The sequence below is a fragment of the Dermacentor silvarum genome, chromosome 6, assembly GCF_013339745.2.
Source record: "Dermacentor silvarum isolate Dsil-2018 chromosome 6, BIME_Dsil_1.4, whole genome shotgun sequence".
NCBI lineage: Eukaryota > Metazoa > Arthropoda > Arachnida > Ixodida > Ixodidae > Dermacentor > Dermacentor silvarum.
The window spans coordinates 22,005,001-22,028,969 of record NC_051159.1 but is presented as its reverse complement, the minus strand read 5'-3'; the positions used below and the strand labels follow the sequence as shown (position 1 = coordinate 22,028,969).

General features: G+C 48.4%; 1 protein-coding gene across 1 annotated transcript in view; it reads right to left on the bottom strand.

Moving 5' to 3' along the window:
- LOC119455327 (leucine-rich repeat and immunoglobulin-like domain-containing nogo receptor-interacting protein 3) overlaps positions 1-23,969 on the bottom strand; it is a 616,024-nt gene that overhangs the window by 185,360 nt on the left and 406,695 nt on the right. The window contains exon 2 of the mRNA XM_037716719.2: positions 4,353-4,501. Coding sequence (XP_037572647.1) covers positions 4,353-4,501 — 149 coding nt within the window. The remainder of the gene's footprint in view (positions 1-4,352; positions 4,502-23,969) is intronic.

Below are 23,969 nucleotides of genomic sequence, written 5' to 3'. Positions count from 1 at the left end.
TTACTCACAGGGGACCCTGATCACGAGAAAGAAATTTACAGAAGAATAAAATTGGGTTGGAGTGCATACGGCAGGCATTACCAAATCCTGACTGGGAGCTTACCACTGTCGTTGAAAAGAAAAGTGTACAATCATTGCATTCTACCGGTGCTAACATATGGGGCAGAAACTTGGAGGTTAACAAAGAAGCTCGAGAACAAGTTAAGGACCGCACAAAGAGCGATGGAACGAAAAATCTTAGGACTAACGTTAAGTGACAGGAAGAGAGCGGTGTGGATCAGAGAACAAACGGGGATAGACGATATTCTAGTTGACATTAAGCGGAAGAAATGGAGCTGGGCAGGCCATGTAATGCGTAGGATGGATAACCGATGGACCATTAGGGTTACAGAATGGATACCAAGAGAAGGGAAGCGCAGTCGAGGTCGGCAGAAAACCAGATGGGGTGATGAAGTTAGGAAGTTTGCAGGCGCAAGTTGGAATACGCTAGCGCAAGACAGGGGTAATTGGAGATAGCAGGGAGAGGCCTTCGTCCTGCAGTGGAAATAAAATATAGGCTGATGATGATGATGGTGATGATGATGATGAAACTTGCACACATTCGCTTGCTGACTGAATTATCAAGCATGTTGTCAGCGCGCCCAAGCAAACATGAACACATCACACTCGATATGACCGCGGACACTGGCTGTGAAAGCGCTGGCGTGTGAAAGCACTGCGGCAGCAGCATCAAGTTTAGTGACTTTCGTGCTGTCTATCGCTTTAATGGAAACTGAGTGGTAAAAACACAGTGCATACAAAGATATGAGCCGTCTGCACATCGCTTTGAAGATACCGCGCGAAGATTACCTCCAAATTAAAGCGCGCGACCCGCAAATGATTACTTGTTTTTTTTTCATTTATGTGTATTTGTGCGACTTAATACGCACAAAGCACACATATATTCCTAACGTGATTAACTGAATCGGCATTTCGCATGGCTCATTCGAAAAACACGAGTCTATTTGTGGTGCGAGGGGACTCGGGTTGTGAAATTGAACTGCCTCCTATGTGGTCTTAAACGTATTCGTATAAGGCCGTCACTTAAGTGAACCATTCTTTGAGGTTGCACGAAGTTTCTTCAAGGGCAATTGTTATCGAAGCTTATATATATATATATATATATATATATATATATATATATATATATATAAAACCAAACCGGGCCCACATATACATATGTGGGCCCAGTTTGGAACGCTGGTCGGGGGCATATATATATATATATATATATATATATATATATATATATATGGGCCCGGTTTGGAAAGCTGGTGGTCGGGGGCCCCAGCCCCTCCCTGGAAAATGAAAACTTTCCGCCTATGCACACCGTTGCCTTCCGAGGGAGAATATTTGACGAACAAACAAAAAGCACGAAAGGACAGTCCGTCAAGCGCATCTCCCAGCTGACACAACCGTATGATTTGCATTCTCTTCGAGTGATACTTTAGCGCTTTTATAAAACACTACGCCCTAAAGACCCAATGCCTAATGGTAATGGCACTAAAAGATACTCCATTTGTGTGGACTAATGAATGCGAAGAGACGTACCAGCAACTTGTCAAAATTATATCATCTGACCCGGTGCGGACGATACCGGATTTCTCGAAGCCGTTCGTGCTAAACACCGACGCTTCCCATTATGGTACTAGCGCTGTGCTATACCAGCGGCACGACAGTGAGCATCCGAAGCGACAGCTCAAAGTGATCGGTTATTACTCATACACAATCGCCAAAGCAGAAGTTAACTACCCAACGAAGAAATGGAAGAATTGGCAGTCGTAATGGTCTTTCGTTATTTCAGAACGTACCTGAAAGGCAAACACTTCATCCTATTCACCGGCAACCAAGAACTGACATACATTCTTAATCTCTCGCAACCTAAAGGAAGATTGGCCAGGTGGGTGAGCGAAATACAGCAGTTTGCCTTTGATGTCGCTCACAGGCCAGGAGAAGAGTTGCCACATGCAGGCAGCTTGTCAAGACTACTCACTACTCAAGCCATCATCATCAGCCTATATTTATGTACACTGCAGGACGAAGGCCTCTGCCTGCGATTTCCAATTACCCTTGTCTGGCGCTAGCTGGTTCTAACATGCGCCTGCAAGTTTCCCAACTTCATCACCCCACCTAGTTTTCTGCCGTCCTCGACTGCACTTCCCTTCTCTGGGTATCCCTTCTGTAACTGTTATGGTCCACCGGTTGTCTATCCTTCGCATTACATGGCCTGCCCAGGTCCATTTTTTCTCTGAATGTCAGCTAGAATATCGGCTATCCCCGTTTGTTCTCTGATCCACACCGCTCTCTTCCTGTCTCTTAACGTTGCTCCTAAGATTTTTCGTTCCATCGCTCTTTGTGCGGTCCTTAACTTGTTCTCGAGCTTCTTTGTTAACCTCCAAGTTTCCGCCCCATATGTGAGCACCGGTATGTCTGCCATATGTTGTGGGACGGCACGGAAGAGATGATTATCAAAAATGGCGGATGCACGTGCCCACAAAGAGTCTAAGAAAAACTTTAGGACTCAATCATGATTCTCCGGAATCCGGTGGTCATGACGCTTTTTTGGGTAGACCTACTGTAAAGGAGTACGTTTATCTAGGTCAATTACTCACAGGGGACCCTGATCACGAGAAAGAAATTTACAGAAGAATAAAATTGGGTTGGAGTGCATACGGCAGGCATTACCAAATCCTGACTGGGAGCTTACCACTGTCGTTGAAAAGAAAAGTGTACAATCATTGCATTCTACCGGTGCTAACATATGGGGCAGAAACTTGGAGGTTAACAAAGAAGCTCGAGAACAAGTTAAGGACCGCACAAAGAGCGATGGAACGAAAAATCTTAGGACTAACGTTAAGAGACAGGAAGAGAGCGGTGTGGATCAGAGAACAAACGGGGATAGACGATATTCTAGTTGACATTAAGTGGAAGAAGTGGAGCTGGGCAGGCTATGTAATGCGTAGGATGGATAACCGGTGGACCATTAGGGTTACAGAATGGATACCAAGAGAAGGGAAGCGCAGTCCAGGTCGGCAGAAAACCAGATGGGATGATGAAGTTAGGAAATTTGCAGGCGCAAGTTGGAATACGCTAGCGCAAGACAGGGGTAATTGGAGATCGCAGGGAGAGGCCTTCGTCCTGCAGTGGACATAAAATATAGGCTGATGATGATGATGATGATGATGACTGGAAGATTAAACAGAGATTTCACTGGAGTACGATGAAACAGGATATTTCAGAATATGTGAAGACGTGCTATCAGTGCCAACTTTGCAAAGCGTAGTTCACACCGCATGTAAGCGCGATGGTTATCCCAAAACATTCAGAAAAGCCACTCGAGATTATACACCTTGACTTCGTGGAGCTCAGAAAAAAGGGGGAGGGAGTTAGAACTACGCAAGCACTTCTACTGGCCATTGATGATTGCACACGCATGGTGGCCTGCAGGCCCGGAAAAGAAGATTCCAACGGCGTTATCTCGCTGCTTAACCGAGATATGTTCAAAAACGCCAAAATAATCGTCGCTGACAATAGTCCAGCATTTAGAAGTGATCGCTTGAAACGTTGGGCTGACGAGAGGAACATAGAGCTTCCTTTTGCTGCACTATACCACCCAGAAGCAAAAGGACTCGCCGAGAGATTGATACGAAATGTCAAACAGTTCATCGCGCTCTATCCGGGATTTTCAGGTGGTTGGAAATGTGCCCTTGAAGCGGCTGTGAACCACCACAATCACTCACACACGGCTTGCTTGAGGTGTACACCGTACTTCGCGTACCATGGCAAATCGGAATGGCTTCCCGCAGACCACCTGTTGGGAATCACGAATCTGTTGGTGCTGCAAGAACGAAAGAAGTCTGAAGCTCAACGTGCTATATACAAGAGCGCGATGAAAATAAAGTACGATCTCCGACATTCAGCGAAATCTCCGCACATACAAGTGGGAGATTACGTGTTTGTTCGGAGGGGTCTGAATTAGGATCAAAGGTTCCTTGTTCTGAAGACCGCTCACCAGCAAGGCATTTTAAAGACTCTGCGCTACAACGAACCAAAAGGTGTTATTGAGACGTCATCTGTGAACAACGTGGTACCATATCAAACCAGGAGGTTTGACGACAGAGGGGAGGCCCATGTAACGGTCGTGAAAGAAGCGCACAGAGTAGCCCGAGAGTAGAGAAGAGGTAGACGTTAATTATGTCTGATTAAACAGAATGTTACACCGATATATGTGCCTTTCACATAAGATGGGAAGTGTAGCTTTCTTGTACACACACAGACAACGCTCTAGCAAAGACTCTTTGCAAAAGTCTCACCATCGAGGCTAGCACTCGTGACACTGGCCTGCAGGGGCAGCAGGCTGACGTCGAGCAGGCTGGTGATTCGGTTGTGCGACAGGTCGAGCACGCGAAGCGCTGGCAGCTCCTCGCCGAAGTCGACAGGCAGCGTCGTCAGACGGTTCCGGCTGCGCAACATAAACATAACAGAGGTTGCCGGGCTAGTTGACCACAATTATGGCACAGGGATCAGTCCATTTCCAACTAATTTGTTACTCTTTATGGTGTCCTAGCTAAGCTTACCAAAGCTTTTGAACGAAAAAACGAAGGTTAATGGAACATGGTGCAAAATGCGATTTCAAGGCCTACATGTGTTCGGTCGTCAGATCTCTGACGAGCGAATACCGTATGAGTCATAATTGTATCTTGCACCATGTTTCTTAATATATTTTTTTTCCGTTGAACAACTTGGCTAACGTTCGCTGGCACACACGGGTACAGAACATGCCCATAATCATGTGCGCCTGTCAATGCGGTCTTCCTTTCGTGGTCTTGTGCTGCGCTCCAATTCTGGTAAGAAGCTAGTTGATCTGTCTTTCAAAATAATTGGTCATAACACTGAAGTGAAGCGGGTATTCTAAGAAGCTGCATGCATACATTTGCAAATAGACGTACGTAAATCTGCACAGTGTTATTGATTACACCCTACTGAAAAAACCATTTGCCCCGTAACTCCCACATCCCTAATGAAACACATATACCGTTTCTCGCGTATGTCATAGGATGTCATTGAATATGAGAGGAATACGGATTTCTGTCAGTGGGATAGTTTCGCTCGCGAACGAAGCAGTGACAGCGATAACAGGCGTAAACAGTGCAGGGAAGAAGTTTGGCCTTGTGGGTGGCTCATTGTAAATTTTCACTGGGATTCATAGCGCTGAAACGACACAAGGACGAGGAAGAACACGGGACTCGTCCCGTGTTCTTCCTCGTCCTTGTGTCGTTTCAGCGCTATGAATCCCAGTGAAAATTTACAGTAAACAGTACTCCTGAGCTTGCCAGGCGTCATAGGCCCCGACGCGACGGTGTGTGTGCATGTGGCAAAACTGCATCGTTCTAGCAGCAGCGCACACGAGCGCCCATCCACATGTTCAAACATGTTCAGGACGCTTAAGCTTCGCCTTTAAGAGTTGAACGCTATAGCATTCAAAGATCCCTGGCTGCTTATCAGGCTTCCCGACAAGTGCAGTTTTCTCTTTGTCCAACTTCGCCTCCGCATGCGGCTGCCGAGGAGACGAGCGCCATCTGGATGGTATTTTTGCAAGGAGCGAACCGCGGCGCGCGGCTGTGGTAGAAATGCTGGAAAAGGGGCTTGTGTTTTAGTTACCGCATAAGAGAATTTTGTTTTGTCGTATATTAAAATTACAATTCGACGCTATCACGTTTGTAGGTTGTGGTTACGTCGTACTTTACCATTTTTCTGAGTTTGACCAGCGCCTCTGCGCCACGCCTGCGTGGTCGGGGTGGTTCGGGATGATTTTCATGGCCGCGGACGCCGACGCCCAGACCAATACCAAGGCCGACGCCGGATTTTCTGAGACACACACGGGTATATAGGCTCACTTTTAACGCTTTCGCGTTAAAAGACGCGCGAAAGCGGCGTGATCCGCCGAGCACTGACGGTTGTAGGGATCAAAAAGCACCAGAAACGCACCAGGAACGCTGTCGTCTGTAGACGCCGACTGAATTAGAGCGCAAGAAATTCCCAAGCGTAAGTTCGTGCACGTTGTACAAACCCGCGCCACAGTTTCACCCCACTCAGGCGCCGCCGCTAAACTCAACGTTTCACGCATGATACTACGTACCGGCGTCAAGTCTTTCACGTGCCACAGTCTTTCACACACGTCGCACACATCCAAATGGATTGTTTACGAAGTCCGCCTCGAAGGTCCGAGTCGCACTGGCGCTTTCGCTAAGCTTCACACTATCTATAGTCAGTCAATCGGCGAGCCTTGACGTCATCGACGGCGTCTTCTTGTTGCTGCTGCTGAGATGGTCGTGCACGTCGCTCAGCCTCCTGGCGACGCCGCTTCCCTAGACGTTCATCCCTTTGCTCCGGTGTCTCAGCAGCACGTTTAGCCTTCTTCTGCTTGTTCTTCCTACGCTCAACCGCTAATTGCCAATCAACTTCTTCGGGATCCGATGAGTTAAGCTTCTCCGCTCTTCTGCGCCGCTGAGCAGAAATTTCACTCTCCTTCTCCATGGCTATACCACACTGGGAAACGCCCAGCGCAAACGATCAAACGCCCAGCGCAAACGCCGGGCAAACGCCCGTCGCGCCAGCTATGCGCCGTGTGACGTCACTGCTCGTCGCGCATGCGGAGCACGGCACTCCAGGAGCCACGCGAAACTGCTCAACCTCGGCCAGTGTAGCTCACACTACAAAGAACTCGCCGAGCTATGACATCACTTCGTTGCCTAGCAACCACCTCGCGGAGCGGCGTGTGCCTCGCCTCCTCTCCGTGCCGTGCACATGCTGCCTTGACCTGGGACGTTAGGGAGAGGGAAGGAGAGCATGCGCGCGCAGTCCTCGGGAGAGGGAAAGAGAAATTGAGAGAGAGACACGTAGCGAGATAAAGAAATTGTAGCTGCACCAACCAGGCAACGCACAGAGCTGCTGCCGACGCCGTCCGCGTTGCCTAGCCGCGCATGCGCCCAAGCAGTAGCGATGACGTCACCTCGCGTTGCTTATGGCGAATTCCATTGGGAGAACAGGAGCAGGGCGCCGTGCAGTGCGGAGTCGGGCGACAGCGCAGTGAAGGGCTCGATATATTCCGACGTAACGTCGACGCGCGCGCAAGCTGGGCGCAGCGACGCTACGCTAGCAAAACGCGAGCGCTCTATAGTCTGACGCGTGGCGCGACCGACGCAACCAGCGTCCGTCGGCGCGGCCCGGCGGCAGCCGGCGCGAAATGCAGCATGCTGCATTTCGCGCCAACGACGTTACCCAGACTGCACCGCGTCCGTGTTTCTTTCCACGCGGCGCTCACTTTCCGCGCGGCGATCTGCTCTACTGAGCATGCACTGCTTTGGCTACGGCCGCTGCGTCGGGCCGCGTCGCGTTGGACTATAGGGGAGGCGGATTTGCGCCTGGCGGGGCATCGCCGACGTGACGCGTTGAAACGAACCCCGGCGCGCGCGCGCGTTGTGAACGCCGGAGTATAACAGAGCCCTGAGAACAGGCACACTCGACCCGCCACTGGAATACGGCATGCATTCGGAGAGCAGGTGGGAGGGGGACGTGTGAGGAGAAATGTACCATGTGACTAAAGCAATCGACGTCCCACCATTCTCTGCAGGAGAGAGGCAAAACACGCGTGATCGTCTTGTAATCTGTCGGGCGCAATCATGTCACCGTTTGCGGCCACGTACTACATACTTTTGTGCAGCGTCGATGCATCCCACAAAGTGTCCGCCTGCGAAGATCATCTGAAACTGCAACTTGAATCTGAAGTTGAGCTCCAGCAGCTTTCGCTGCTGTCACCATCGAGCGTCTCAAGCACTTCAGCAAGGCGACGACGCTTTGCTGCCGCTGTCCCCCGCGCATCCAACGAGAAGCAAGGCGGACTAGAAATGCCAGGATCTGTCGCTAAATCGCTGCGAAGCTTGCTCGTATCACCGACGTCAAAAACAGCGGTACCAAAAGACCAACTACGCTTGGCTGCCGCCATTGCCGCCGCGCGCGCCGGCTGAAGCAAAATAAAAAGAAATGAGCAGGATATGATGGTTTAAGTCACGTGACTTCTTCCGTACTCCGCTTTTCAGGCGAGAGCAGTCCGGACTGCTCCCGGCTGCTCTCGACGCAGCGAAACTGCTCTTGTTCTACCACTGGATGACGGCTCTCCCACTCCTGTTCGACCACTGAAACACGTCGCCTCTGGAACGAGCACTTTCAGCGTGCTTTTGAGTGCTCCTGTTCTCCCAATGGAATTCGCCATTAGTAACGGTGGGCGCAGGTGCGCGCTCAACTCCATTGTAGGCAATGGCGCGCTGGCTTCGCCCGAGACAGAGAGAGAATAACATTTTATTGATTGGACAGGAAAGGGGTGTTGGGAGCGGGTGGGTGGGTCCCTATTCCGAGACTCCACTGGCCAGAGCTGCTCGCCGGGCCTGGTCGAGTAGACCCCTCTGGGTCTCCAGGTCCGCGCCGGCGAGGATGGTCTCCCACTGCTCCCTATTTGTGAATTTGGACCCCAACAGGGGGGAATTGAATTTTGGGGGCCTACTCGTGCATTCCCACGTTACGTGGGCGAGAGTTGGCTTCCCCCAGCACCATGGACAGTGGCTTGGATAGGCCGTAGGCCAAATGGCATGCCACAGCCCGAGGTGCGGGTAGGTATTCGTCTGAATTAGTCTCAAATCCCGGGCATCCGCTCCGCTCAGACTCGGATGGGGCCCCGAGTATGTTCTGCGTTCCAGACGCTGATGCTCAAGGATGTCGCGTGGAGATGTCAAATGATCGAATCGGGGTTTCTCGGGCTGCACTCCCGCTCGGCAAGCCAATTCTCGAGCGAGAGCATCTGCCCTTTCATTGCCCGCAACCCCCACGTGGCCCGGGCACCAGATGACACTGTGCGTTTCCCGGAGCGTGTGACCTAGTATGCGTAGGGCACATGCCGGTACTCTGCCTTGCATGAACAGGCGACAAGCCACCTGTGAGTCCGTGAGGATCACAGAGGGCTGGCCGGCTGCATCTTTGGCCTTAATTGCCATTGCAACGGCGGCTGTCTCCGCCGTGCCTATGGATTTGATCCTAATTGTCGCGCTAATTTGGAATTTCGATCGATCCATCGAGCTTGTGGCCACTATTACATGGCCACCTGGCCCCGCGCCCGAGACAGACACGGCTCCTGCCTGCGTGTGTGGCGCGCCAGAAACGCTGTCGCTCGTAGGCGCCGACGCGTCCAGCGCTAGTCACGCGAAAGGGAAAGGTGAGCATAGAGTTTCTCACTATATTACCTAGAGAGAAAACTGGCGCTGCTGCGCTGTGGTGTCCATGGGAATGCCGGTATATTGTGACTTCGGATTGGCATCGTTCTTCGAGAGCCAGAACGCCTTGAAGACGCGCCTGGCTAGCACCGTTCCGTCTGTCACAATTATTCATTTCCTGCTAAAACAGCACGTGAAAAACTGTTTTAGCTGTATTATTACACAAAAACATGTTTAATTTTGAGGACACACTATTAGATGCACAATTATATGAAACGTAAAAAGTATCAGCTGGCCGCTAAACTTGGAGGGCAGACGACCAGATTATCGCTTGCTTTCGAACAACTTGTCGTCTGTTCTTGCTTTTCTTCGCTTGTTCCTGCATTGCAGGTCAGTAAACTTTATTGAGAGATATAATATGAGCGAATGAAAGCCTTTTATGTACACTTTACTTTAAAAACGCATTATTTGTGTAGCCATATCCACGTTTCAGACGAAGCCTCGTTCAACACCAGCCAACACAAGCCCCGCAGACACATATCCCGTCATTCCCATGAGCCCTTTAAGAAACTCGCATAGACGGTGATGCCAGTTTACCCTCTAGGTGTTACAGTGAGAAACTCTATCATAGTGAACAATATGAAAGGAAACACGTGTCAGATAGCCTCGAACCCTGCTATGGCGATACGCTTCGGCCGGGGACGCCGTTCTAATAACTGTTGCTACTCCTACCATAGGTCTGTTTACACAAAGTGCGGAACTTCTACTCGCCAGCGCACAGTGATAACTGTTTGGTATTGCGGTTACTGGTGACTTTGTGCGCCGAAGCGTGGCCAAAAGTAGCACTCTTTTAAGGCGTAATAACCTCATCGCGTCAATTGATATAAAAAAGGATTGAAAATATGAGCCAAGGTCTAAAAGTTCCGCTATACGGTTGCACAAAGAACAAATAATAATAATAATAAAATCATGGAATAAAAAAAAATGACTCGCTGTAAGTCACTGCGGCACATAACCGGCTTTCGGCGGCCAGTGAAACGCCGTAAGCTGCCGTTTTCAACAAACGCAGGCGCGTTGGGAGTGCCAAGAGTTACCGGAAGAGCATTTCCCCTCTGTTTTCGACAGCGCCATCCGCGTATTGCCCTAGCTCGGTTTCGAGGCTATTTGCCACGCGTTCGCGTGTTCCCATTCATATTGCTCGCGATAGTACCCCCGAAAATGATCGCTCGAGAATACCTTCCCTACATCCGTAGTTAAGTTAAACCAAGTTAAGACCTAGCAGCAACCTAGCAGTAGCAGCAAGTAAGACTTGAGGATTGACACTTTCGCTGTGCCTAAGCTTTGCACGACCGAGTGCAAACTTGCACGCTTCTTTATTTCTTTCGAAATGGGATAGTTTCCAGCTATTACAAAACATTTCCATTTTTGTTTAGCGTATTATTGCATCGTAACTGCGTGCAGCTCACTTTGACGTGGTGATTGTGAGCGGTCTCGTGACGAAGCGTGACAGAAAGGCGAAGTGGTGGAGCCAGAAAATTGTTGGACAATAGCGAAGTGCTAGTGGCGAAAAATACGTAGCATCGGAACTAATGTTTTTCTTTTGTTCTGCCCAATCATGCATAATGAGCGTATAAGGTCATATCAGATGGGAATTTTCACATTTTTCGCGACGGGTTATGGCAGACAGGCGAAGTGGGCTTGGTCCGAAATTGTTTCACAAATTGGGGAGGACTAATCGCAGATATGAAATAGAAACAGATTAGAATAACCTTATGTTATAGCGCCCCGTTATTGCATGCCGACTCGTATAGTAGTATACATTTTAGAATGTGCGCGAGCACCACCGATTACGCTGGAATGAACTCATTTCATTTACGCGTATTGACTACGAGGGTTAATAACATTACACAGTAGAGTAAATAATATGATGTAAGTAATTACATCAAGTGATTGGAAATGAGAGCCCTAAAATTGTTATCATCGTTTGTTACATCTTTAAAAAATCGTGCCGAATTAGATCCCCTATCATTACGACGGAAACACGCGCGGCTGTCTCTCTTTCATAAACTTTATCATCACGAGCATTTACATGATCACTTCTTTCTATCACCCTCCGTCATTTTTCCTCGCCGAGATCACCCTTTCAAAGTCAAACGCCCAATGTGTCACTCAGCTCTTTACGCGCAATCATTTATACCCAGAACCATTGTTGACTGGAATAACCTACCATCAGACATTGCTACTGAAGTTCACCCCGATAAATTTCAACAAAAGCTGCGTACGCATATCCGAATGTGACGTGTTTGCGCAATGTAAAACTGTACTTTTGTTTTTCTTTTTCTGGTGCCTTCGCTGTCCAGCCGATATTCTTTTGCAGTTATTCTCTTGTTAATACCTCTTATGTATTCGGAATTCCAGGTGTATCAAGTGTTCAAATGTATGCTAATTTTGTGCTACTTCAGTGTTATCCGAACTTTCATTTTGTTTTACACAAAGTTCTGTCTGCATATTTTGTCGCTTTTGTTGCATTTTTGTCATAAAGTGTTATGACAGTATGATCAGCTATCGCCCCCCCCCCCCCTATGTAATACCATCTACTGGAGGGCCTTTAGGGGTATTTTGAATAAATAAATAAATCGATAATGCATTCGGCGGTAAGTTGGTTCCAGTCCTTGCCGCGGTTTGTAGAAAAAATGAAAATACACATTTGTACGAAAATTAGGCCCACCAACTATGAACCGGTAGTCGTTGCGTGAAGAGGGTGCTGTGCTTGCGTAGAAATAGGTTCGAATTTAATGAAAACGAGAGAGTCGATACAGGTGAAAGATGAGGCAAATTAGGAGATGATCACGTGCCACTTCCAGTGCGGCAATATTTAGATGAAATCAAACCAGCAGAACGTTTTTAGATGGCTTCCATGCGGAGGGACTGAACATGTCAGATGCAGCGTTTTAAGGGTCTTTAGGTTAGTAGGGGTGAGGGAGAAGTTGCACTACCAAGCTGACGATTAGAATTACTATCTGTTGAATATGTGAATATATCTATGTGTATATCAGCTCAAAGTGTGGTACACACAGTGTTGACAAATTGGGCTAAATTTTCGTTTGGCTGTGGGGCTATTTTTGGACTAGGTATTTATGTGGATCAGGATTCGTAAAAAAGCGTGTTTCAAGATTCGCGTACGTTCGACCAGCTGTTGGTGCAACCTTTGTCTGTTTGGTGCCACATCTGCGTCCATGGCGCGATGCACCGTGTTTTGTGCTAGGGCCTAATTTCTACCTCCGCCAAAGGGAAGAGCACCATGTGACCATCATCATCATCATGTCGGCTAGAAATGCTGCGTGCGGTTTTTAGCCAATGCCGGCCAGCTGCTCACTTCAAGTCTGATTTAACGCCATGGGGAAGTGTGCGAAATTTACAATTTCTAGGGATTTGCGAAAAGTGATCTTAGAGACCGAATCGAATACGGGTCGAATAGTCCCAGAAGCGAATGGAATGGAATATCGAATACTTTTCCAATAGTTGTCAAATAATCAATAGCCGTTGTTAAAATAATTATAAAACGATATTCGGAGTCCAATTTTCTTAAGATTATCAAGTTTATGTCCTTGCATAGAAGACTATGCTGCGTTGTTTATTAAAAGCAGAAATGGAATAAGGAGCAAACGAGTAGTTTCTGCACAGGGCTCTTGAGAGAGTACGAATGACCGCTCTACTAAATGACCACCTAAGTGACGTAGCCTGATCCACAACGCAAGATCCCATGCTTTATGCCCGCAAGGGTAAGTATTTACCATACTTTTGCTCATTTTTATATTTCAGCGCAGTTGACGTTTTGAAATAGTCGAAAAGTATTGGAAAATATTTGAATTTCCGAATTGCGACTACTTGATTCGGAGACTGAGTGGTGGCAGACGCGCCGATCAGCTTGCTCCTGTCATGCTCGTCAGTGCGATCGTCCTTGCTGACCCTTCTTCGACGCCTGCTCTTCCCGCATGCGTTGGTCGCCCTCCGACAGCGCTTCGACGCGTAGGCCGGATTTTTCCTCCTGTTTGTGCTTGGACGACAACGGTGCGGTGGCTAGATGGTGTGATGATTTAGTCTTCCTAAGTCAACGAGGGGTTGTTTACCCGGGAATGTATTTGTATTTGCACGGTTCGAATTATTGTGGCCACCACTGAGACTAATTCGCAGTGGGGAAAAGAAACAACGAAGCCGATTGTTAACAAGACATGAACATATAATTAACACAAACTGTAACACACAAACTAATTAACCAAGGTACTAAGACTAATATTAAAGTTCATGCACTTTTAAATGTTCTCTCACAATAAAGAATTATATATAACATAATTAAAGTTCGTGACCGGTCACCATTACTTGGTAGCGTCGGTGCAGCGCTGTACGGGGCGGCGTTGCGACGGCGTCAGATGCAGTGCGTCGGTCGCGTGAGTATAGGACGATAAGACACTACTTGCGTCTTGACGATCGTCTGCAGCTCGGCCAAGAAGTCACAGGAGGAAAGTAGATAGGGCTTGCCTTCAGCACCATGTCACTGCAGGACCCACGGACACCAAAGGCTGGAGGTAGAACAGAGGCCGGATCGTCGCTGAAGTTATGAAACTCGGGCCCGCAGCCCGACAGCTTCGCTCCTCCGCCCGGCGCTCCTGAAGTCTTTGAGACTCGGACCCACCGTCAGACAGCCTCACTTCTCCGACGGGTGCTCTTGAGGTCTTGAGGTTCGGACCCAGAGCCCGACAACCTTGCCTCGACCACTCCGCACACCGGCCTTCTTTTCGAACGCTGCCTTCCTTCTCTTCTTCTTCTGCTCCCTATTCCAGCAATCGTGTGTCTTCGTGATTCGCTGTTGGCCGAGGTGCCGTGTCAGGCGAGCACGCGCCGAATCCCGCCATTCTTTTTCTTCTTTGATGGTCACTGATCGTCCGCCGCACCAGACACGCGCACATAAGTCTTTTGTACATGACAAAAAGTCCCCCTTTTCGAAAAGTTTTTTTTTTTTGATGAAGCGAAAATAAAATAAAAAAAAACTGTGGCGATGCGCGTCGACTCGTGAGACTTCATACAGTACCTGTACTAAACAGATTGAGCGACATGCAGATTTCAACAAAAAAAAAAAAAAATAAGAAAGCATACAAAATCATGAGCTTCTTAAGTGCTGGATTCAATATATGATCCTGACCTACTCAAATAATCAGCTCCAACGTTTTCGGAGCCTCTTATGTGTTCGACCTTGAAAGAATATTCTTGAAGAGCTAGGCTCCATCGAAGATCTCTGCTGTTGAGATGTTTAGCCCGCGACAAATACAACAGAGGTTGGTGGTCTGTTTGGATTGTGAAGGTAGTTCCGTATAGAAAAAGGTGGAACTTCTCGATCGCCCACACTAATGCTAAGCATTCCCTTTCAATGGCGGAATATCGAGTTTCACGTGGAATAAGCTGCCTGCTCGCATAGAAAACGGGATGAAGAACCCCCTCATGTTCTTGCATTAAAACTGCACCTATGCCGGTGTCAGAGGCGTCTGTGCGGAGAAAAAATTCCTTCTGGAGGTTAGGCGCCCTTACAATGGGTTTCGAGCTTAGTGCGTTCTTCAGATCCTGAAATGCATTTTCTCTTTGAGGGGTCCAAATCACGCGGCTGCTTTCTCTCTTTCGCGTTAACTCAACAAGAGGTCGGGCCTTCTCAGCGTAATGGGGAATGAAGTCTCGGTAATAACCAGTGAGTCCAAGAAAAGAACGTACTTGTTTCTTGGTTTCCGGTTTTGGAGCATTTAATATCTTTTCTATCGTGCTGTCGACAGGTTCTATCTTATTGCCTCCTAACCGGTGGCCTAAAAATATTATCGAAGTGGTTCCTATTTCACACTTTTGAGGTTTGACTGTTAACCCTGCGCTCCGAATTCTTTCGAACAGCTGCCGGAGCGTGTAGACATGTTCCTCCCAAGTAACTGTGGCTACTAGCACGTCATCTATATAGTGCACTACGTTATTCAAGCCAGATAGAAGAGTGCGCATGAGGCGAGTGAAAATTGCCGAAGCTGTCTTAATGCCGAAGGGCATAAACAGAAATTGGTAGTGTCCGGATTGTGTGGAAAATGCGGTCTTGGCTCTGGACTTCTCTTCGAGTGGTACTTGCCAATAACCCTTTGTGAGATCCAGTTTTGAAAAATAGATCTTGTTTCCCACTTCCGCGAACATCAAGTCTGTCCTTGGTATTGGCTCTGCATCCGAGACTAGCACACTGTTAATGCGCCGGAAATCAATGCACGCTCGGTACGTTTTGTCTGGCTTTTTAACAAGAACTAGAGGTGAATTGTAGGGAGAATTTGAGCGTTCGATCACTCCTAGCTGTAACATGTCATTCACTTCCCGTTCAACAATCTCCTTCATGGAAAAGGGCAAAGGATATTGCGGCGTGTTAATCGGGTCTGAAGTTGTCAACTCAAGGCAACCTTCGAGGAGTGTTGTCTTGCCCGGTACTTCCGAAAATATGTCTTTATAAGCTACTAACAGTTCTTGCAGCTCAGACCTTTGGCTTGCATCCAGGGCATCAGATGTGCGAATGCTTTCGATACCCCCGCCTGCTTCGGCTTTAAAACTTGGTAAGGGGGCTTCAGTTTCTGGCTCTTCCACCACGACAAACGAGGCAGTTTGGAACGCGGCTAGTGGTTGGCGCTCTTCATAACGCTTCAGCATGTTAATGTGGAATAATTTAGTAGTATGGCCCACGTCCAACCAGTAGTCAAAGTTGTTTTTCTTTCCGGTGACTACAAATGGTCCCTTCCATTGCATCATGAGTTTGTTGTCACTGGTTGGGAGGAGTATTAGCGCGCGATCTCCTATCTTCAGCTGTCGGCGACAACTGTTTCGGTCGTAGTACCCCTTTTGAGTCCTCTGAGCTTTGCACAAGTTCTGGTGAGCTAACTTCAAAGTCTCTTCTAGTCGGTTTTTGAGGTCGAGGACATATGCATATGTCGTCTTAACATCTTCCTTGAGCCTGTCTCTTGTCCAGAGATCCTTGAGAATGGCCAAGGGTCCTCGTACTTGTCGTCCGTATATCAATTCAAATGGCGAAAAACCGAGGCTGGTTTGTGGCACCTCACGGTACGCAAAAAGAAGAGGAGCAAGATATCGATCCCAGGCTTTTGGTTTCTCTTGGCATAGTTTCCGCAGCATCATCTTAAGGGTTCCGTTGAAGCGCTCCACCATTCCATTACACATTGGATGATAAGGCGTTGAACTGAGATGCTTGATGGCGAGTAAATCATTGATTTCTTTCATCAACTCTGATGTAAAACAAGATGCCTGGTCACAAAGGATCTCGTGTGGGAAACCGATCCTTGAGAACATCTCAACCAACCCTTCGACTACAGTTGCTGAGTCAATAGAAGGTAAAGGGATGGCGTCCGGGAAGCGAGTTGCAAAGTCCACAAGAGTGAGTATATATCGGTTGCCCTTACTCGATGTTGGAGTCAAGGGACCGATGATATCTACCGCTACCCGTTCGAATTGGGTATCTATAAGCGGCATTCGTCCCAGTGGAGCCTTGCCCACTCTACCTTTTGGGAAGGTTCTTTGACATACATCGCACGATCTCACAAATCTTTTAACGTCCTCTTGGACGCCGGGCCAATAAAATGATCCAAGGACCCGTTCTGTGGTTTTCCGTATGCCTTGATGCCCAGACAAGGAGTTGTCATGTGCCATATTAAGGACTTCGAGGCGTAGGCATTTCGGTACCACTGCTTGATCGATTATTTTTCCTGGGCATATTTGATAGCATCTGTACAACACGCCTTCATCCAGGTAGAACGAATGGGCGGTTGTACCTTTTCCCGGAATATTTTTCCCGATTTTGCTTCTACAAACTTGAAGTGTTGTGTCTTCCTGCTGCTTTGTCCGAAACATTTCTCTTGACAATTGTAAGGCTCCAACGCTCACCGGGGACCATGGTTTCGAGATCTTGGCACCCACTATAACCTGCAGAGAACCACTGTCTTCTTTCGTAGTGCTCATCTCGCGTGATTTACTTGCTACAGAAGTAAACGAGGATGCTTTCCAATTGGGATCTGGATCCATGGGTTGGCGTGCTCCAGGAACGTTACCAATGATCACATCATACAATGGTCTCTCCATGCACTTTGCGACCGTAACACCGGAGAAGTACGGTGATGAAATGTTGACTTCCGCTTCCGGAACGTTAATAGAGCTACCATCAGCCAGTAGTATGATAGACTCAGTGCCTATCATTGCTGCGTCCGGTACAAGATCTCGTCGTACGACTATACTATTGCTTCCTGTATCTCGCAGAACCCAAACGGTCTGTCCAAAAAGCTCTCCTTTCAACACCGGCATGTCAAAAGACTTGCTAGACCAGACTCCCGAAGCATTAGAAAATGTCTCATCTTGCTGCTTGGTACTACGTTCAAAGCATTCCCGTGCATCTTTTTGCTGGTCGGGAGGTAGTATGCAGCATGCTGATGAGCCTTTGGCACCTGGTTCATTTCGTCTGCATGATTGCACATCGTGTCCATATCTGCGGCAATATTCACAATATGGCTGTTTTGTCTTCACACGGCAATCTGATGTCTTGTGTCCTATCTTATCACATATGAAGCAACGGACTTGAGACTTCACACCTGGTTTCTCATTCGTTTCTTTGCCAGGATTTTGTTCTTACCTCTCCTTGAACACCAGCAAATTATGCTGCCTCTGTGCCTCCAAATAGTGATCGGCCGCTTCCAAGGCCTCATCCACGGTCTTGCAGTTTCTCTCATGAAGAAAAAGCGCCAAGCGACTATGGCAGTTATTCAAGAATTGTTCTGCGACTATCAAGTCTCGAACCGCATTGAACGTCTTCCCCTGGTTTGCCATCTCCACCCAACGGTCGAAGTAGCTGAAAAGCCGAGTAGCATACTGCTTGCCGGTTTCTCCATCCTGTGGTTTACTTTGCCGGAATCTCTCTCGGTATCCCTCAGCAGTAAACCGAAATCGTTTTAACAATGCTAGTTTTGCTTTGTTGTAATCCAGGGAGTCTTCGGGCGATAAACGACCAAACACTTTCAGTGCTTCCCCACCGAGGCACAAGCTGAGAGCGGTGGCCCACTTTTCTTTTGGCCAGCCCTGTCCCGTGGCTACATGTTCAAAGCGCTTTAAATATGCGTCGAGGTCATCTCGAGAATCATTGAACATGGGGATCAGATTATGTGGGTTGATGGAGGCCAAGACTTCCGCTTGGTTCGTGTGACTTGCACCATTCCCACTCCCACTGCTTTCTCCCACCTCAGCGAGCCTCAGACGCAACTGCAAATTCTTTTCTTCTAGCTCAAGGCGCTGTTTGGTCGCCTCTCTTTCCGCTGCCCGTTCCTCACGCGCCTTCGCATCTTCCTCCCGAGCTTTGGTGACTTGCTCGTCCGCCCAATTTCTCAGCTCCGCGCCCTGCAGCCCCAAGCGCTCACCCAACGTAATAAATTCTGCCAAACTCATATTCACTTGTCGCTAAAGCAACTGTGAACAACCGGCTTCGTCCTGTCGCGTGGACGCCAATTTGTGATGATTTAGTCTTCCTAAGTCAACGAGGGGTTGTTTACCCGGGAATGTATTTGTATTTGCACGGTTCGAATTATTGTGGCCACCACTGAGACTAATTCGCAGTGGGGAAAAGAAACAACGAAGCCGATTGTTAACAAGACATGAACATATAATTAACACAAACTGTAACACACAAACTAATTAACCAAGGTACTAAGACTAATATTAAAGTTCATGCACTTTTAAATGTTCTCTCACAATAAAGAATTATATATAACATAATTAAAGTTCGTGACCGGTCACCATTACTTGGTAGCGTCGGTGCAGCGCTGTACGGGGCGGCGTTGCGACGGCGTCAGATGCAGTGCGTCGGTCGCGTGAGTATAGGACGATAAGACACTACTTGCGTCTTGACGATCGTCTGCAGCTCGGCCAAGAAGTCACAGGAGGAAAGTAGATAGGGCTTGCCTTCAGCACCATGTCACTGCAGGACCCACGGACACCAAAGGCTGGAGGTAGAACAGAGGCCGGATCGTCGCTGAAGTTATGAAACTCGGGCCCGCAGCCCGACAGCTTCGCTCCTCCGCCCGGCGCTCCTGAAGTCTTTGAGACTCGGACCCACCGTCAGACAGCCTCACTTCTCCGACGGGTGCTCTTGAGGTCTTGAGGTTCGGACCCAGAGCCCGACAACCTTGCCTCGACCACTCCGCACACCGGCCTTCTTTTCGAACGCTGCCTTCCTTCTCTTCTTCTTCTGCTCCCTCTTCCAGCAATCGTGTGTCTTCGTGATTCGCTGTTGGCCGAGGTGCCGTGTCAGGCGAGCACGCGCCGAATCCCGCCATTCTTTTTCTTCTTTGATGGTCACTGATCGTCCGCCGCACCAGACACGCGCACATAAGTCTTTTGTACATGACAGATGGGTAGGTGTGCCGACCGAGCGTAGTTCACCACTTCTCCGCATCATGACGCAGAAGGGGCGCTGCGGACTGTATAACGGCTGAGCTGCGCGCAACGTCGGCTGCGCTGTGTAGACGAGCAGCGTGTTTGATATCATCGCTGCCTCAGCTCTAGCTTCGAAGTACGCACTATACAATGCCGTTTTGAGCAGTGTAGGCAAAGCCAGAATAGGCAATTTGTCACTGTCGTTTAGTCAGAAGAGACATATGCTCAAGTCAATTTATAGCTTGGCGATTAGTCACATTTATTGGTATAGACGCGGCGCTCCAGCCCATTTTTTTCCATGCATAAAACAATACTGCAGTGGTTTTATACGGTATATGGAAACGTGTTTACATGATATTTAGTGATTTCTAATGTTTCAATTTCGAGAAATCCAGCTATTGTGTTTATTGCTGCCTCAGTTACAGTACTTCAATTGTTACGAGACGAATTGTGTTGGTAAGTGCATATGGTTCACTGTTTGGTTGCAATAAAATAAAGCATTACGTCTTGGGCTAGATTCATGAATATATTTAAAATACAAAAAGCGCTCTCGTAACTTGAGTCAGCAGACGCACCAACATAAATAGCCAAGCACCAGCAAGGACGCTACGTTGGTCCACAACATCATAACATTATTCACAGCACACGCCACCGCTTCAGGCGATTCCTCTTCTCCCCGTTGCTTTCGCGCGCCGTGTTCTTGCCCTTGACAAGAAAGTAAAGCCGTGTAATTGAATAGAACTTCACAGCATCTTTTGTGAGCTCTTTCTTGTGCCGCTCACAGCCGATCAAATTCGGAGGATTCAGCTGCAGAAAGGATGCAAAGTCGGCGATACTGTTCCTTCGTAACTGTACTGAAGCACAGCTTGAAGGCGTCTTCGAGCGATGCTACCAGTTTGTTTAGTGCTTCAGAAGGGAGCATGCAACAGCCCTGACCTACTCATTCTGTTGAATTCAGTATGTCCCAATTGAGCAATCGGAGCACTTGGTTCTTTGTAAGAACTTCCTTGCTACATAGCCTGCTATATAGAATATAAGCCTTTTCTTTTCCCTGTAGCAGCGCAGCGGTGTTCGATGTCGCAGGCGCTGAGCACCTCCATGTGCGGCTTGCAAATTTCCAATGTCGAGGAGCGATCGACGTACGCTTTTCGGTGTACCGATTGCTCATTAACGTCGCCGATACTGAGAAAGCTACTGAGCAGCCCGGGGCGAACATTTCCGCTGTCTTTCTTACAAATTTAGAGCCCGACTTGCAGTTCGGAGCGAAGCAGTAACTCTCCTTGGTGGCCTTCTTTGGTGGAGCAGTGCCGCCGCAAATCTCGCCGGTCATTTTTCCGACCTGGAGCATTCCAGATCGCTTAGGAACTTGCAAACAGTACAAGAGACGCGGAGCTCTACACCTTTGAAACTGGCACGAACAGACGACATACAACTATTCCGATACGGGCTTTAGCCCCCTGTAGCAGACGACGCGCGCTGCGGAACCGTTCTACTGACCGCAGCGCCAATTTTGCGTCATGACGCGGAGAAGCGGTGAACTACACTCTAGACGTGCCGGTCGGCACACCTACCCATCTAGCCACCGTAACAACGGTGCCCGCATTCGAGCTGCCACCCCGTGGCAATGACGGGTGCACTTTGCGTGCATCCGTCCTAACAGTTCCTGGTGCTTGGGAGTGGAAGACAACACCTCTATCGGAGCCTGTGGTCCTCATTTCATCTTGGCAGAAACCATCGACAGCGTCACTCCTGGAAGCGCCAGCGTTAAAGCCGCCGCAGCCTTCTACATCCCTTTGTGGGCTTGGTGGCTGTGCCGCTAGACAGACGCCTAATCAGCTTCCGCCTGACATGCAGGTTAGTCGATCAGACAGCCTGTTTGCTACAAAATCTAGTAAATACTTTCTGGTCCAGCTGCCAAGCCCGCAGTGTTTGCTTGTTATTGTTGGTGATTGCATCTCGGTTGTACGCTCTCTCTTGCTGCTCGCTGGGGATACTAATCCTGGCCCTGACACGGCTGCCATTCTAGCAGAATTAAAAAAGCTATCTACAGGACAGTCGAAATTGCTGGACGATGTGCAAGACTTGAAAACACAACTGAAAGAAACAACAGACGTCCTTTCAGACCTGAGCAAGGGACTGACCACTGTGGAAACCAGCTGTCAGCATATAGAACCCATGCGACAGCAGCTGCTGAGCGTACAAGCCGACACCGTTCAAACTGTTCGTCGTGTCTGTACTCTGGAAAACCGAGTGGAGGATGCCGAAAACCGCTCTAGAGGAAGTAATTTGATATTTTATAGCATACCTGACACTTCTTCCAACGAATCCTTCGCGCGCTCGGAGGAAATAATCATCCGCCACTGCTCCGAGTACCTGAACTGTACTGTTAAACCTGATGAAATACAACGTGCACATCGCCTTGGACGCCAAATCCCCAGTCGAAACCGTCCCATTATCGTTAAACTCAGTAATTTTAAAACAAAAGACGCAATTTTGGCAAACGGACGGAAGTTGAAGGGTCAGCTTACAGCATTGGTGAAGATTTTTCCAAGCAAACCGCGCGCAAGCATCTTATCACATTCGCGAAAAGCAAATCTGTGCCTTTTTCACTCCGTTATAGAACATTACATATCGGACCCAAGCGATTCTTCTTTGATGATTCATCGCAACAGTTAAAGAACTATAGCTACCACGTAACAACCAGCACACAGTTAAAGGTTCTACACCGTGTCCTAAACCGCCATGTTGTTTATCAGTTATTTTTTCTAACATACGCAGTTTTCTTCCTAAACATAATATCATATGAAACCTTCTGTCATCATCTGAAAGTAATATTTTCGTACTCACCGAAACCTGGCTTTTTGACGACGTTTCTGACGCAGAAATTCTTGCTGACCTCCCTAAATTTGTTGTGTTCCGCAAAGATAGGCTTGGGTCTAGGGGGGAGGTGTTCTTATTGCTGTGAATAAGCCGCTACCCTGCTCCATAATTAACGTATCATCTGAACTAGGAATGCTATGGCTAAAGTTCAATGTTAACCCACAGCTGTTACTTGTCGGTGTTTGCTGTCGCCCCCGTAACAGTACTGCTGATTTTCCCTTCAAACTTAATAATATCCTAAGTAATTTAACTAAAAAGTACTCCAATGCACGTATCTTGCTCTTCAGAGACTTTTATTATCCGAACATTAACTGGCCTTCTGCGCAATTACGTTCCAAACAAGCAGGTGCTAAAGATTTCCTTGACGTTTGCCTTGACTTTAACTTAACACAATTGGTAACTAAACCAACACGCGTTACACAGGTTACTGAGAACATCTTAGATCTTATACTAACCACTCATCCCGAAAGCCTATCAACCATTAACTATCTCCGCGAAATTAGTGATCATAAAGTAATTCATGCCACTTTCACATTTACTCCAACTTTACGCCGTTCATACAAAAATGTCACAGTTTCGCCCTAAGGGCGAAGCAATGAATGCGATAGCAACACAGCAATGTCATACGAAGTAAGGTGAGCGGCTTTGGTAGCAATATGAATTGTAGTAAACGTGAGCCGATTAAGTAAGCAGGTGTGCTGCGGCGTAAGTAGACCGACATGAAGAGAGACTCGATGACCACGAGAAGGCGCGTGTGAAACGGTGGTGTTGATGAGAAGCGCTTACCGTGGGCAGCGCGTGCGAAGGGACACACCTGTAGTGCTGCACTACCGATCTGGGCAGCATTGCATGTGTAGCGTGCGTTGGAAAATGTGGCCCGACTATTACTAACTGAATGAACAAGCGTGGTGTGAGCGCGCACAAACAAACATGAATAGATCCCACTGAATGACTGGAGACAACGACTGTCAAAACGCTGGCAGCGAGCGCATACGCCGCCGCGGGCGAAGGTACGTGCGGTCTATCGCTTCAACGGAAACTGAGCGGCGAATGCACGGCGCATAAAGGTCAGAGCCGTGTGGAGATAAGAGACAGTGCGGCCGGCGAGCGACGAGCGCGGTTGTTGGCAGAGAAGAAGTGCCCCCCCCCCCCCCCCCCGCTCCCTCCGGCGCTGCCGTCCCGCTTGCGCGTGGGAGATTGAGTGCGTTCGCTCTCCGTGATAGCGCGCGTCCCCGCACGCTTCCGCTCGGGCATACGGCGCGCGGCGAAGATGTTATCTATAGGGAACCTCACGGC